The sequence below is a fragment of the Auxenochlorella protothecoides genome (genome assembly GCF_000733215.1).
Source record: "Auxenochlorella protothecoides strain 0710 unplaced genomic scaffold scaffold24, whole genome shotgun sequence".
Lineage (NCBI taxonomy): Eukaryota > Viridiplantae > Chlorophyta > Trebouxiophyceae > Chlorellales > Chlorellaceae > Auxenochlorella > Auxenochlorella protothecoides.
This window is the reverse complement of record NW_011934249.1, coordinates 311,944-324,367: the sequence shown is the minus strand read 5'-3', so window position 1 is coordinate 324,367 and position 12,424 is coordinate 311,944. Positions and strand designations below refer to the sequence as shown.

Below are 12,424 nucleotides of genomic sequence, written 5' to 3'. Positions count from 1 at the left end.
TTGTATATGTGGTGGTGGGCGGGGGGGCGAAGGACGGACGGTTTTCTCTGTGGAATGTGTGAGAGGGATGCTCAAGAATGGCACGGCCGCCCCAGTTGACTGACAAACCGACAAGGTAACAACACCTGCTTCACTGTGCAGGGGGATGGTCCCAGGCACGCTTTCCTTGCAGGCCGGCCAGCCAGGCCGGGGGCGGATGTCGGGCAGGAGCTGGTGACGTGCAGGTGACCAAATGGGATGTCGGTGGGTGTTTACGGGGGGAATGGGGGGGAAGAGCTGAGCGGTGCCATGCCCTGATGCATGCCCGGGAGGCCCCCATGCGCCGTGCAACCGAGCTCGGCTAGCATGCGGCATTTGAGGGCACATCATGATCTCCCTGCGCCCCGCCTTCCGACCGTACAATCCCCTGATGTGCAGCGCCTCGTCCACGCTGGAGTCTGTTGTGGCCAAGCTGGTCAAGAACGGGCTGCACCGGCTGTACGTGTGCGACAACGACCTGAGGCCGGTGGGGGTCATCACGCTGACCGACATCCTGCGCAGGGTGTGCCTGTCGCGGGCGTGAGGACGCCGGGCGGGGAGGCGGCGGGCATGGTGAGTGACGTGTGCATCCGTGCTTCTCATGGAACCCCTTGGAAGCCAATGCCAGAGCAAGTTGACGGGATCTGTAAACAATAAGGCACACTCTGACCGATGCACGGACGGAAGGGCATCGAGTACGGGGGTTTTGGAGACATATGCAGGCACCCCTCTCCGGCGTTCAGCGAAGGCTGAGAATCTGGGTAACCTTGATGCCGAGGGACGGACCATGATACAGGAATGCGACCGAGGACCAAAGAGAGCGATAGGAGAGGGAGTCTTGTTCTACAATCTACTTTTAAGTTCAAATTGTTTCATCCATGCCATCGCTCGAGGGATCGGGCATGTGCAGGGCGAGTCGGTGAGCCCCCCAACCTGTGTCGGGAGGCTCAAGGGCCCCACCTCTTGCGCCATGGAGGGAGCGCTGGTGCGGGATTACGGCCAGCACCTGACGCATTGTGCCTACTGCGGGAAGAATGATGCCTCCTCCGCGCACGGCATGACCGCCGAGGACATGAGTGTGCAGACATACAATGCCCTGCTGGACAGGTTGAGCTGTGGGGTGGTGGGAGGGGATGGAGACAGGCAACCTAGGGGGGCCCTGTAACCGGCTCGCTGCTCTACACTCTTCCTCAAGACTCCAATCACGCCTAAGAATGGTCAGAACTCCTGTGCTGGTCTCAGTAGAGCTGATCCTGCTCTTCCTTCTTTCACATAAAGTAGCGACCCAGCGACCTCCCCCACTCCGTATAGGGGGTGGCGGCGATCAGGCACGTGGCTGTACAAGCCCTGCCACCTGCAGACCTGCTGCCAGCTGCTCACCATCCGCCTCGAGGCGGCCCAATTCAGGCCCAGCAAGGCTCAGCGCAAGGTGCTGGCGCAGTGGAGGCGCTACCTGCAGGGGGGCACCATGTCAACCGCCGGAGGCAGCGCTGCTTGTCGGCACGGCGACGCCTCGACAAGTCAAGCGACGCATGCCACAGTGCCTGGGCCGGCAGCAGGTGCCACGACGAGAGGAGGTTCGGATCTGCAGGATGCCATTCAGGCACTGCAGGAGGCACTGGATGGCGCAACTGCCAGGTACCTGGCTGCCTCCCACCCCGCTGCGCCATCCCCTCCCCCGGCAAGATTCACGCAGAGGTGTGGCAAGGGCAAGGCGCAGGGCAGCCTCGGCCTCACCTCTGCCCACGCCTTTGTGCTGGCTGCCTGGCTGAGGCGGCAGGGGCGCACCGGCGTCGAGGCGAGGGAGGTCGCTCAGGCGCTGCGAACCCTATTGCAGCGACTGCCATTGGGGGCGGAGGTAGAGGTGGCCAAGGGGCACCTCAATTTCCCATGGGAGCGCCGACAGAGTGCATGTGCCTCAGGCACAGAGTCACAGGCAAGACGGGCATGGAGGTGGTGGGCCTGGCATGTGGCCAGGAAGAAAGTGGCACCTTGTTGGTGAGCTTTGTCGAGCTGTGCCATTCTAATGAGCCCTGGAGGCTCTGAAGACGGATCGTAGCTCATGCCTGTCCCTCTGGATTTGCAGGTGGGTGCCGTGGAACCCATCACCCACATCCATGCCGGCCTGGCCCACTCCTTTGAGCGACGGCTTCTCCCCCATGACGATCCCAGCCTGCCTGAAACGGAGTTTGAGCTCTTCAAAAAGTACCAGGTATGCTCAGTGCCGGTGTTTCCAAGGGCGGCTTTGCCAAGGTGCCAGGACGCTGATGTAACTTGGCCAGATAGTTTGGTGCCCTCGCCCTTGCTATGCCCACATGATGATCGATGAGTATCAGCTATCTCCTTGCCACTCTGGAGTGCACATTTGAGGCTGGCTCACTCTGCCTCCCTGATCACGAAGTCGAACCTTTCCCTCTTCTCATGCCACCTCCCAGGTCCATCATCACAAGGAAGCAGAGGAGGGTGTCACCCGCAAGACATTTGCGCACTTTCTCTGCTCCTCCCCGCTCACACCGGAACCCTTCAGAGGTGCCCCGCCGGGGTCATGCCTGGAACAGGGCTTTGGCTCCTTCCATCAGCAATACTGGTTGGATGGTGAGCAAAATGTGGACAGGGGGAGCTGTTCACCGCACATGCTTGAACAGAGAGCAGGTCTAGGGCTGAGATTAGGCACCCAGGTCCCTGCCGAAGGCAGAAGTTCAGGATAGGAGTAGCAAACTCACCCACAATGCATCTCTGTGCAGGCCGGCTGGCTGCCGTCAGCGTGATCGACATCCTGCCCTCCTGCATCTCCAGCAAGTACTTTTTCTGGGACCCAGGTCATAGGGTGGGAACGGTTGTTAATGGGCTGGATTCTTTCATAATCTCGCTGATGTACCTTGGTTGCTCTTTGACTCTAAAACTGGATGTTGACATTGGGTGCCTGCACTGGTGTTGACCCTTTATGTGGGGTGCAATGCTTCAATCTGTGCCCTTCAATCCTCACACGGTTTTCATGCTGATCTGCACTCCACAGACCTGGCCCATCTTTCGCTTGGCAAGGTGTCCAGCCTGCTGGAGATCGAGTGGATCCAGCAGGCCCGTCTCGTGTGCCCCTCTCTGCGCTACTACTACCTCGGCTTCTACCTCCACACCTGCCACCGCATGCGCTACAAGGTGCTGACACCCACTGGAATGAGCGCATGCGGGGGTGCGAAACGGCTCGCATGTGGTATGGGTTCTTGCCAAGCACTCTCACTGGATGGCATGTGCAGCTCTTCAAGCGGTTAACGGTGCTGGACCTTGCTTGACACTAGTGACATGCCGCCACCTGATCTGCCCCTCGGCACTGCAGGCGGAGTACCAGCCATCAGACCTGCTGTGTCCCATCAATCAGTGCTGGGTTCCCTTTGGCAAGGCTGCACCTGTTCTGGAGTCGGTGGGTCCCTTGGGGGCAAGGGGGAGGACTGCTGATAGTGCTGGCTGCCTGAATGGCTTGGCTCGCATCCTGGCAGACCACACCCCATGCTCACCGTTCCCGAAGGTTCACCGGCCCACTGGCTTGTGATGAGACAGCCCTGCTGAGTTCAAGGAATAACCTGCAGCCCAAGACTCCCACTCACCCCCATCCTCTCAGCCGGACATGCCAAACCTGTGTGCAAGGCCGGGCGCTCTGGAGGGCCTTGGCAGAGACCACTTGGTGCAGGACGGCAGCCCCATGGTGCCGCCGGTGCGGGTGAGTAACCGCGACGCGGCCTGCGCAGTTGATGGTCCGGCTCCCAATGCGTGCCTGTGATGTGCCCTGCGATGGCAGTATGTTTGCTTGTGCACAGAACTGGGTCCTTGGCCTTCGACCGACGTATCGATGCTGGCATCTTCGACCCGTACCACCCATCTGCAGCCCAGCAAGCGGGAGCTCCTGGACTCCCAGCACATCTGCCTGACCCCAAGCAGCCAGCCTGCCGGCGGTTCCCCCCGCCAAGTCATCCTCCTTAGGTGCATGGCGCGGCTGTGGCGGTCCCATGTCCTGGGCTTTACATTGCTCATACCATGCTTTCTGTGACTGGAAGATGTTGCGTGCCCTGTTTGGTCAGAGGGCATCCAACAGCGTCCGACCACGCCCATCTGCCAACAGTTTTACACACTTCCCGCCGCGTCTTCCTCCCGACCTCTGCAGGCAGCTGGTGGCGGCGGTGCGCCGCGACGCCCTCCCCGCCATCCATCGGCTGCTGGACAATCTGGGTGTCTGGGCTGAGGCGGTGGGGCCTGTCTGGAGGGAGCTGGTGTACGCCGTGTAGGTGGCGCGTGTGTGTGTGTTTCGGGGGTGGCTGGCTGCCTGAGCATAGGCAACCCAAGGAGCGCGGGCCGGTGATGAGGCGCGCGGCGCGAGCTGGCGCACGGCGCTGGATGTCTTGGACCGTGCTCCCTCGACTTGTGACCCTTGTCCTGCCCCAGATCAGTTCGTCGGCGCTGTAACAGCAGCGGACGCTGTATGTGCCGCATGCAGCGTTCCCCTGCATCCGATGCCAGCTGCCCATCACGCGGCCTCCTCGCCGGCCAGGTAGGCATGCAGCGCCGCCGTCGCGGCGGCCACATCGTCCGGCGCGACGTACTCCAGCGGGCTATGACTCACCCCGGCGCGGCACCGCACGAACAGCATGCCCATGCGCGTCAGGCGTGCCATCTCCGCGGCGTCGTGCCCTGCTCCACTGACCAGCGGGCCGGCCACGGCGGCAGCGAAGGCTGCGCCGCCGCCGTCGGCTGGAGCGTGGGCGGCCGGGGGCGACCCGTGGCTGGGCTCCTCATCGGCACCCTCGCCGTCTGCGTTTGCCGGTGTGTTTGGTGCGAGACCTTCGGCCAGGATGGCGTCCGTCAGGCCGGCGCTGGCCGCCACGGCGGCCATCAGGGCCTTGGAGTGAGGGAGGAAAGGGCGGGGGAGGGAAGATACTCAGGTAGGTTGGTTGCAGATCAGGCATGGGAGGGGATGGGATGCCATCCAGTGGCATCCGTCGATCATACTCTCGGTCCAGCGACCCCACTGGATCCCCTTTTCAGCGACACGGTTCAAGCCCAGCAGCCAACTTCCCTCTCCCCCCCCCTCCACGACTCGCCCCCTCCCACCCCCCTCCCACCGTTACCGAGCACCCACCTGGGTCACGCCCTCGTCGGCCAGCACGGCGGGGGCCTGGTGCCGCAGCTCCCACTCGCAGTCCAGCCGGCGGCGGGCGCAGACGCCCTCCAGCGCCGCCACCGACTCGCGCACCTTGGCCTCGCGCTCCGAGTCGGACCGGCTCCGGATGTCCATGCTGAGCTGGACGGATCTGGATGCCGAAGAGGGGTGGGGGCTGGGAAGACGAGGGTACGCCGCATTGTCACGGGGGTAGAGGCAAGGGTGGGCGCTTCACCCCGCGCCCACTCGAGGCTGCTCGTAACGGGTAAGCTGCTCGAGAGTTGGGATTGTTGCTCAGGCCTCAGGTCAGCGACGTGGGAATGCTGAAGAATCACCTGCCAACTCCTAGAAACAATATGTCAAGCCTCCTCTGGCAAACACCCCTTCCTCTGCCCTCTTCCCACCCCCTTCACACACCCCTCCAAAACTCGCCCCGGGATGACGTTGCTGGCTCCCGGCCAGAGCGCCAGCGTGCCGACCGTGCACACCAGGCCCGTGCCGGCTCCGTCTTCCCCCGGCGCACAGAGGCGCTCCAGCGCCAGCACCACCTCGGCCGCGCCCGGGAGCGGGTCGCGGCGCAGGGCCATGGGCACCGTCCCTGCGTGACCCTGGCTTCCAGCAAGGCGCATGGCCAGCCGCGCCTGGCCTGCGATGCCCGACACGGCTGCCAGGCGTGAGTTGGCAGCCTCCAGCACCGGCCCCTGCTCCATGTGCACCTCCACGTAGGCCCGAGCGGCGCTCGGCACGACGCCCAGCGCGCGCAGCGCGGCCTCGTCGCCCGCGCCCTCGGCCGCCAGCGCCTCCCGCAGCGTGACACCCGCGCCGTCGCGCGCGTCCAGCGCGCCCGAGGCCGCCAGGCTGCCCGCCAGCGCGCGCGAGCCCAGGTAGGTGGACTGGAAGCGCACGCCCTCCTCGTCCGCGAAGCCCACGACGCGCAAGCTGCGACGGAGAAGCGCGCTGGCATTCAAGGTGGTAGGCAGCGCCGTCGTGCCCAGAGCAGGGTCCACGGGCAACCGAGCAGCTTCTTCCCGCGTGAGCGCGCCCCGCGCCACCGCGGCCTGGATGGGGCATGAAGAAGGGGTGTTGGTCAGGGGGGTGGACCAGGCAAGGCGCCGGCGCTGCCCTCCCACGCAGCCCCCTGGTGCCTCCGACCCAGGTGCATCAGCGGGAGCAGCCGCCGTGATGCACTCTGAGCTTGCCGAACCAGGCAGCACACAAGAAAGCCCGCTCCCCTGCTCCCCCCCCCCAACCCCCAACATACACAAACACAAACCTCCAGCACAAGGGCCTTCACGGCCGCAATGCCGGCGATGATGCCCAGCGCGCCGTCGTACTTCCCGCCATCCACCACCGTGTCGTAGTGGGAGCCGGTGAAGGTGGCGGGGCCGGGGAGGGAGCCCTCCACGCGGCCGTGCACGTTCCCGATGGCGTCCACCCAGCTGTCCATGCCGGCCGCCTGCATCCAGGCCTTGAGCTGGGCGGGTGAGAGGGGAGGGACGTGGGCAGTCATCGTGCGGGGGCTGGGTGCCAATTGCTGTTTTGCATATTCAAGCTGTCAGCGCTGAAATGCAATGACATAGGGGTGTGAGGGGGTCCAAAAGCCAGGCATGATGCAGCACGGCACATCCCGCCAGCCACCTCCAACACAGCCTGACCAGCTGGGCGGCCTGGCGATGGGCAGGGCTGAGGTAGGTGCGAGTGAGCACCGCTGGGTCGTCTGACACCTGCCTCGTGGTTTTGGTTGATGGAGTGAGTGAGGAGCGAGGGGCTGAGAGGTCCTGGAGAAACGTATGCCGGCGCACACTGACCCACACCCAGTCCCCGTGCATAGCATCAGAGAACCCAGCTCACCGCTCCCAGCTTCTGTAGCATGATGTTTGGCTCCTGTACATTCGGGTCGAGTGTTGAGTGTTCCTTGCGGCACCCACATTCTCCAAGAATACCACTCGCAGTGCTTGCCAGCATTCCTCCCACCCTCACCTCATGGAGCACGGTCCTCCAAACCCCGATAGGGAGGGTGTCGAGGCACGGCGCTTTGCCAAAACAAACAAGTATGCAGCATGCTAGTACTGTAGTAATCACAAGGGCTCTGGCTCTCGACATCTCATCGATTTGGACCTGGCGATTTGTTGGGCCGAAGCCCTAGACTGGTCGGCGGAGCAGATGACACCGCCCAGTCAGCGCACTCACAATCAAAGGGTACCGGTCGACCTGCTATTACTGAATTATTCGTCAGTCGTTGAGCAGCGATTCGGTGTGGGTGTGAAGCCCTATGAAAGGGAGGGAAGAGGTTTGAGCCTTACGTAAGCGTCCCTGGGGTGATCTGTACTATGACGACATGCCTGCCCATTGATTGGTCAGAACTCGTTGACTATCTTATTTGATAGAGTTGGTGTATCCGCACCATAATTGGGGACCACTTTACGCGTTGTTGTGGAGCATGATCGTCAGAATCCGTCAAAGTATTCTACAAGGGATGCTCGTGGAGCATATGAACGAGTCCCACTACACCATTCAAATGGTCCAAGCGACATGCTGCTTACATATCAAGCATATTCTGTCATCCAAGATTAGACACACCACAGCTGGAGTGCAGCAGTGAGAAAACATAGAAAGTTGGCATTGTCATGTGCTGGCCATTCGAGAGGTTCGCTCAAGGTCCATGCAGCCTTGCTCAGATATAACAATCCCAGTTGAGAAGGCAATGAAGCAAAGATTGGACATAATGGCTCCACACCTCTGAGCCATCCTGTTTCAACCTTGCTGCTCCGGATTCAACAACGCGCCAAGCTCGCGCGCGATCCAAGTGATCTGGCAGTAAGCCTTGATGCAGGACACGACGATCCACCCCGAACTATACCTCAGAGCTGCAAGAATGAGTTGATGGGATTGCCCCACACCTGGCTGAGCCTCCCACATCCCCGTGTACCACTGTCGTCGTCCTGGGCATCCCTGCCAACGAACCGTCCACCGCGCTCACCCTTTGGGGGGGCGAACAATGCCCTCTCTGGGCCGTAAAGCTTCTACCCCACTGGAGCGGGGTCTATCACAGGCAGGAAGGGGCTCGGGCTGCCTGAGCGCCCCTGTTGTCTCGCGTTCCCTCCACCCCGTCGTCTTTCCCAATGGGTGGCGACGGCCAGATCCCCACCCCGCAGGTCTACCCCCAAGGCACGGCAGTATGGGCTCCACGAGTAGAGGTTTTGCTGTCCGCTGCGGCAGACGGCAGCAGGAAGCGTGTCACTCACTGGCTGGCAGGCATTGTGCAGGTGAGGCGGTCGGTTGGGAGTTGGAGGTCACTCACGAGCTTGGTCTTTCTACACTCTGGCATACCTGCAGTATTATGTTCCCGTGGAACCTTGCCCAGTTGCACGACCTGGCAAGCACGACTGTGTCCTCTCCTGTCCACTGAGCGCCTGGTCTCCCACCACACCCCCAGGCCGCCGAGCGGAAAGGAGACGCCGTCGACCTCAAGGTTCGGCTGACCAGCGGCGATGTCGTGCAGATCACGGCCACCAGCGTCCACCTTCAGGCAAGTCTGAGCTGCCGCGCGGGAGCAGGGCTGTGCCCGGGGCCGTGGAGAGGGGGTGGTCGTGTCCTGTGGGTCTCACCTCCGAACCCGTTCCCCCATCCGCGCAGAATGAGAGGGATGACGTGATCGATGACCTGGTCAAGTCCGACTTCCTGCACGAGCCAGGGTGTGTGCCGGAAAGTGGAGGGAGTTGACGAACAGGGAGACGCTCCTGAATCCTGCCCGTCGAGGGCGGCCCTCCATCGACCCGCCGCCCGGGCCTCAGACGCATCGCCACCTGCATGCTTCTCCTACCTTCCACTGCATGCATGGGTTCCCTTTGGTTTCCCTCCCCCACCGGCTCACCAGATCACCCACTCCACCCTTTGCCGCACAGCATCCTGCACACCCTGCACGTTCGGTACGGGCTGGACTCCATCTACACCTACTCCGGCTCCATCCTGATCGCCGTGAACCCCCACAAGAGGGTCCGCGGCCTCTACGGCCCGCGCATGATGGCGCAGTACCGCGGCGCGGCGCTCGGCGAGCTGTCGCCCCACGTCTACGCCATCGCGGAGCAGGTGTGATCCAGGGTGGCGGGGTGCTTGGGGCACTGGGTTCAGATGATCAGCGTGGCGCGTGGTGCTCTCACAGGCCCTGCACAGATCCCAGGGACCCCGACCTGCTCGCCTCGCCCCTCACCCCTCCTCCCACCCCCTCCCCGGGCCACAGGCCTACAGCGCCATGATGGTGGACGAGCAGCGCCAGGCCATCCTCATCTCCGGCGAGAGTGGCGCGGGCAAGACCGAGAGCGCCAAGCTGGTCATGCAGTACCTTGCGCACCGAGCCGGCGGCGGGCGCGCCGCAAACGGCGGCGGCGAGGCGGGCGCGGATGCGCGCGGGGCATCCTCCGGCGCCGCGCCCGTGGAGGAGCAGGTGCTGGAGTCCAACCCGCTGCTGGAGGCGTTTGGCAACGCCAAGACCTCGCGCAACGACAACTCTTCCCGGTTCGGGAAGTTCGTGCAGATAGACTTTGATGCGATGGGGCGGGTGGTGGGCGCCTCCATCTCCACCTACCTCCTGGAGCGGTACGTTGTTGATGGGAAGGGAGGGGGTGGGGCGGGGGGTTCGTGCATGGTGCTGGGGGAGGGGTGGCAGCATGTCGAATGTGGGAGCAGGGACCTACATGGGGTCGTGTGTGGAGGAGGGTGTTTGGCAGCTGCTGGCCAGGCGGCACAGGCATTCCGGGCCGTGGCATGTGAGGAGTGTCCTCGGCTGACCCACCAGCTGGGGGCCCCATCACTGAGTCTGCGCGCGCACCACCCCTTCCCCTTCTCACCCCGCACCCCTCAAAAGCACATGCACATAAGAACACCCCCTCCCTTACACTGCAGGTCCCGGGTGGTCAGCATCAAGTCCCCCGAGCGCAGCTACCACATCTTCTACCAGCTGGTGGCCGGCGCCTCGCGGGAGCAGCGCCGCGAGTTTGGCCTGGAGGGTGGCGTGTCCAGCTTCCGGTACCTGGCGCAGTCCGACGCGGTCCTGCTGCAGCACGTGGACGACGCCGAGGAGTTTGGGTGAGGCCATCCGTGTTTCGGGTCGACTGCTCTGGAGGTGGAGAGCATGCGCCGCGGCCTCGCGTCACTCGGTAGCCTCGTCCCCTTACCCTTCAGGATTGTGTGCTTGCATGCCGGGCGCCAGCTCACCACATCTCCCACCCTGCCTCCAACCCCCTCCCTCACCTCCCCCTCCCTAATCCAAAAACAGGCACACGCTGGACGCGCTGCGCATCATCGGGCTGGACGCCGGGGCGGTGCGCTCCGTGCTTTCCTGCGTGGCCGCCGTGCTGCACCTGGGCAACGTGGCCTTTGCCACCGAGGGCGACTGCGACGACGCGGTGCTGGCCGACGTGGCGGCGGAGGACGCGGTGGAGATCGCGGCGCGCCTGCTGGGCGTGGCACCCGAGGCACTCCTGGCCGCGCTGACGCGGCGAGTGCTGGAGACGCGCGGCGAGCGCATCGTCAAGGCGCTGGGCGCCGAGGCGGCGGCCGAGTCGCGCGACGCGCTGGCCAAAGCTTTGTACGCGCGCCTCTTCGACTGGCTGGTGGCGGCCGTGAACCGAAAGATCGGCAGCCTGGGCGCGGGCGGCGCGGGCGCGCGCTCCATCGGCATCCTGGACATCTACGGTTTCGAGTCCTTCGACACCAACTCCTTCGAGCAGCTCTGCATCAACCTGGCCAACGAGCGCCTCCAGCAGCACTTCAATGGCCACGTCTTCAAGGTTTGTCGGGCTGGTATTCAGGGGCCGGACTGACGACACAATGGCTGCTGTGTGAATCGGGTGGGACGGAGCAGCGCAAGCAAAGGCCTTGGCCCGCCCGCGCCACGCCCCTCATACGCGCCGCACCACGCCACCCTGAGTGCCCCCCCCCAGCCCTGCCTCAACCTCCCAAACCAAACGCCCCATGACCACAGGGCGAGCAGGCAGAGTACGCGGCGGAGGGCATCGCCTGGTCCTACGTCGACTTCGTGGACAACCAGGACTGCCTGGACCTGCTGGAGGGCGCCGGTCCCGCCCTTCCCGGCGTCTTCCCCCTGATCGACGAGGCCTGCCGCGTCCCCGGCGCGGGCGACGCCGACCTGGCGCGCGCGCTGCGCTCCCGCCTGGCCGCACACCCCTGCTTCCGGGCGCCCAAGCGCGCGCCCACGGGCTTCGCCGTCGAGCACTACGCAGGGGAGGTGGCCTACGCCAGCGAGGGCCTGCTGGACAAGAACCGCGACTTCGTGGTGGCGGAGCATTCGGCCCTGGCCGCAGAGTCCTGCGACCCCCTGGTCGCCGCGCTGTTCGCCGACGCTGCGGGCGGGGCCGGGGCGGGGGCGGGCGGGGGTGGTGCCGCCAGCTCCGGCGCCCCCACCAGCAGCACTCCTCTGACCACCGCCCGGCGCTCCGCCTTCCAGCTCAGCACGGTGGCCAGCCGCTTCCGGAAGCAGCTGGCGGTGCTGATGGGCACGCTGGACGCGTGCCACCCGCACTACATCCGCTGCATCAAGCCCAACCCGGGGAGCGTGCCCGGGACACTGGCCGCGGGGTACGTGCTGGAGCAGCTGCGGGCGGGGGGCGTGCTGGAGGCGGTGCGCATCGCCTGCGCGGGGTTCCCCACGCGCAAGGCCTTCCTGCCCTTCGCGCAGCGCTATGCGCTCACGCTGCCCGATGGCTGGCGCGTGCGCCTGGAGCTGCCCCTCAACCCGCGCGGCTTCGTGGACTGGTACGCCGCCGGCGACGAGCAGGCAAGTCTGGGGAGGTTGGGAAGCGTGAGTGTGTGTGTGTGTGTGTGTGTGTGTGTGTGTGTGTGTGTGTGTGTGTGTGTGTGTGTGTGTGTGTGTGTGTGTGTGTGTGTGTGTGTGTGTGTGTGTGTGTGTGTGTGTGTGTGTGTGTGTGTGTGTGTGTGTGTGTGTGTGTGTGTGTGTGTGTGTGTGTGTGTGTGTGTGTGTGTGTGTGTGTGTGTGTGTGTGTGTGTGTGTGTGTGTGTGTGTGTGTGTGTGTGTGTGTGTGTGTGTGTGTGTGTGTGTGTGTGTGTGTGTGTGTGTGTGTGTGTGTGTGTGTGTGTGTGTGTGTGTGTGTGTGTGTGTGTGTGTGTGTGTGTGTGTGTGTGTGTGTGTGTGTGTGTGTGTGTGTAAAGGGGGGGTGGAGATTGTGGCGAAATGTGATCCTTGGAGAGGTGGGGGCTGCAGCAGCCTGGGGGCCAGGG

The 12,424-nt window shown here is 64.0% G+C and overlaps 4 protein-coding genes across 4 annotated transcripts in view; 3 read left to right on the top strand and 1 right to left on the bottom strand.

Annotated features, from left to right (window-relative positions):
• Positions 1 to 562, top strand: part of F751_2529 (Protein SDS23) — a gene marked incomplete at both ends in the record, with an annotated part of 2,684 nt that extends 2,122 nt beyond the window's left edge. The window contains one exon of the mRNA XM_011400281.1: positions 418 to 562. Within this exon, the coding sequence (XP_011398583.1) occupies positions 418 to 562 (145 nt within the window). The remainder of the gene's footprint in view (positions 1 to 417) is intronic.
• A 426-nt stretch (positions 563 to 988) lies between these two features.
• F751_2528 (Arginyl-tRNA-protein transferase 1) lies at positions 989 to 4,295 on the top strand (the record flags this gene model as incomplete). The annotated part of the gene is made up of 11 exons (XM_011400280.1): positions 989 to 1,125; positions 1,330 to 1,447; positions 1,715 to 1,882; positions 2,105 to 2,230; positions 2,454 to 2,547; positions 2,763 to 2,845; positions 3,061 to 3,174; positions 3,353 to 3,436; positions 3,635 to 3,733; positions 3,899 to 3,993; positions 4,175 to 4,295. 11 exons carry the CDS (start codon positions 989 to 991, stop codon positions 4,293 to 4,295), a joined length of 1,239 nt encoding a protein of 412 aa, XP_011398582.1.
• A 239-nt stretch (positions 4,296 to 4,534) lies between these two features.
• F751_2527 (Allantoate deiminase) lies at positions 4,535 to 7,039 on the bottom strand (the record flags this gene model as incomplete). Its single annotated transcript, XM_011400279.1, has 6 exons — positions 4,535 to 4,906; positions 5,147 to 5,318; positions 5,585 to 6,225; positions 6,441 to 6,641; positions 6,823 to 6,891; positions 7,019 to 7,039. 6 exons carry the CDS (start codon positions 7,037 to 7,039, stop codon positions 4,535 to 4,537), a joined length of 1,476 nt encoding a protein of 491 aa, XP_011398581.1.
• Positions 7,040 to 8,289: 1,250 nt separating this feature from the next.
• Positions 8,290 to 12,424, top strand: part of F751_2526 (Myosin-J heavy chain) — a gene marked incomplete at both ends in the record, with an annotated part of 9,533 nt that continues 5,398 nt past the window's right edge. Inside the window, 9 exons of the mRNA XM_011400278.1 lie at positions 8,290 to 8,433; positions 8,604 to 8,684; positions 8,804 to 8,862; positions 9,073 to 9,256; positions 9,408 to 9,763; positions 10,070 to 10,252; positions 10,443 to 10,956; positions 11,151 to 11,507; positions 11,634 to 11,987. Of these exons, the coding sequence (XP_011398580.1) occupies positions 8,290 to 8,433; positions 8,604 to 8,684; positions 8,804 to 8,862; positions 9,073 to 9,256; positions 9,408 to 9,763; positions 10,070 to 10,252; positions 10,443 to 10,956; positions 11,151 to 11,507; positions 11,634 to 11,987 (2,232 nt within the window). The remainder of the gene's footprint in view (positions 8,434 to 8,603; positions 8,685 to 8,803; positions 8,863 to 9,072; positions 9,257 to 9,407; positions 9,764 to 10,069; positions 10,253 to 10,442; positions 10,957 to 11,150; positions 11,508 to 11,633; positions 11,988 to 12,424) is intronic.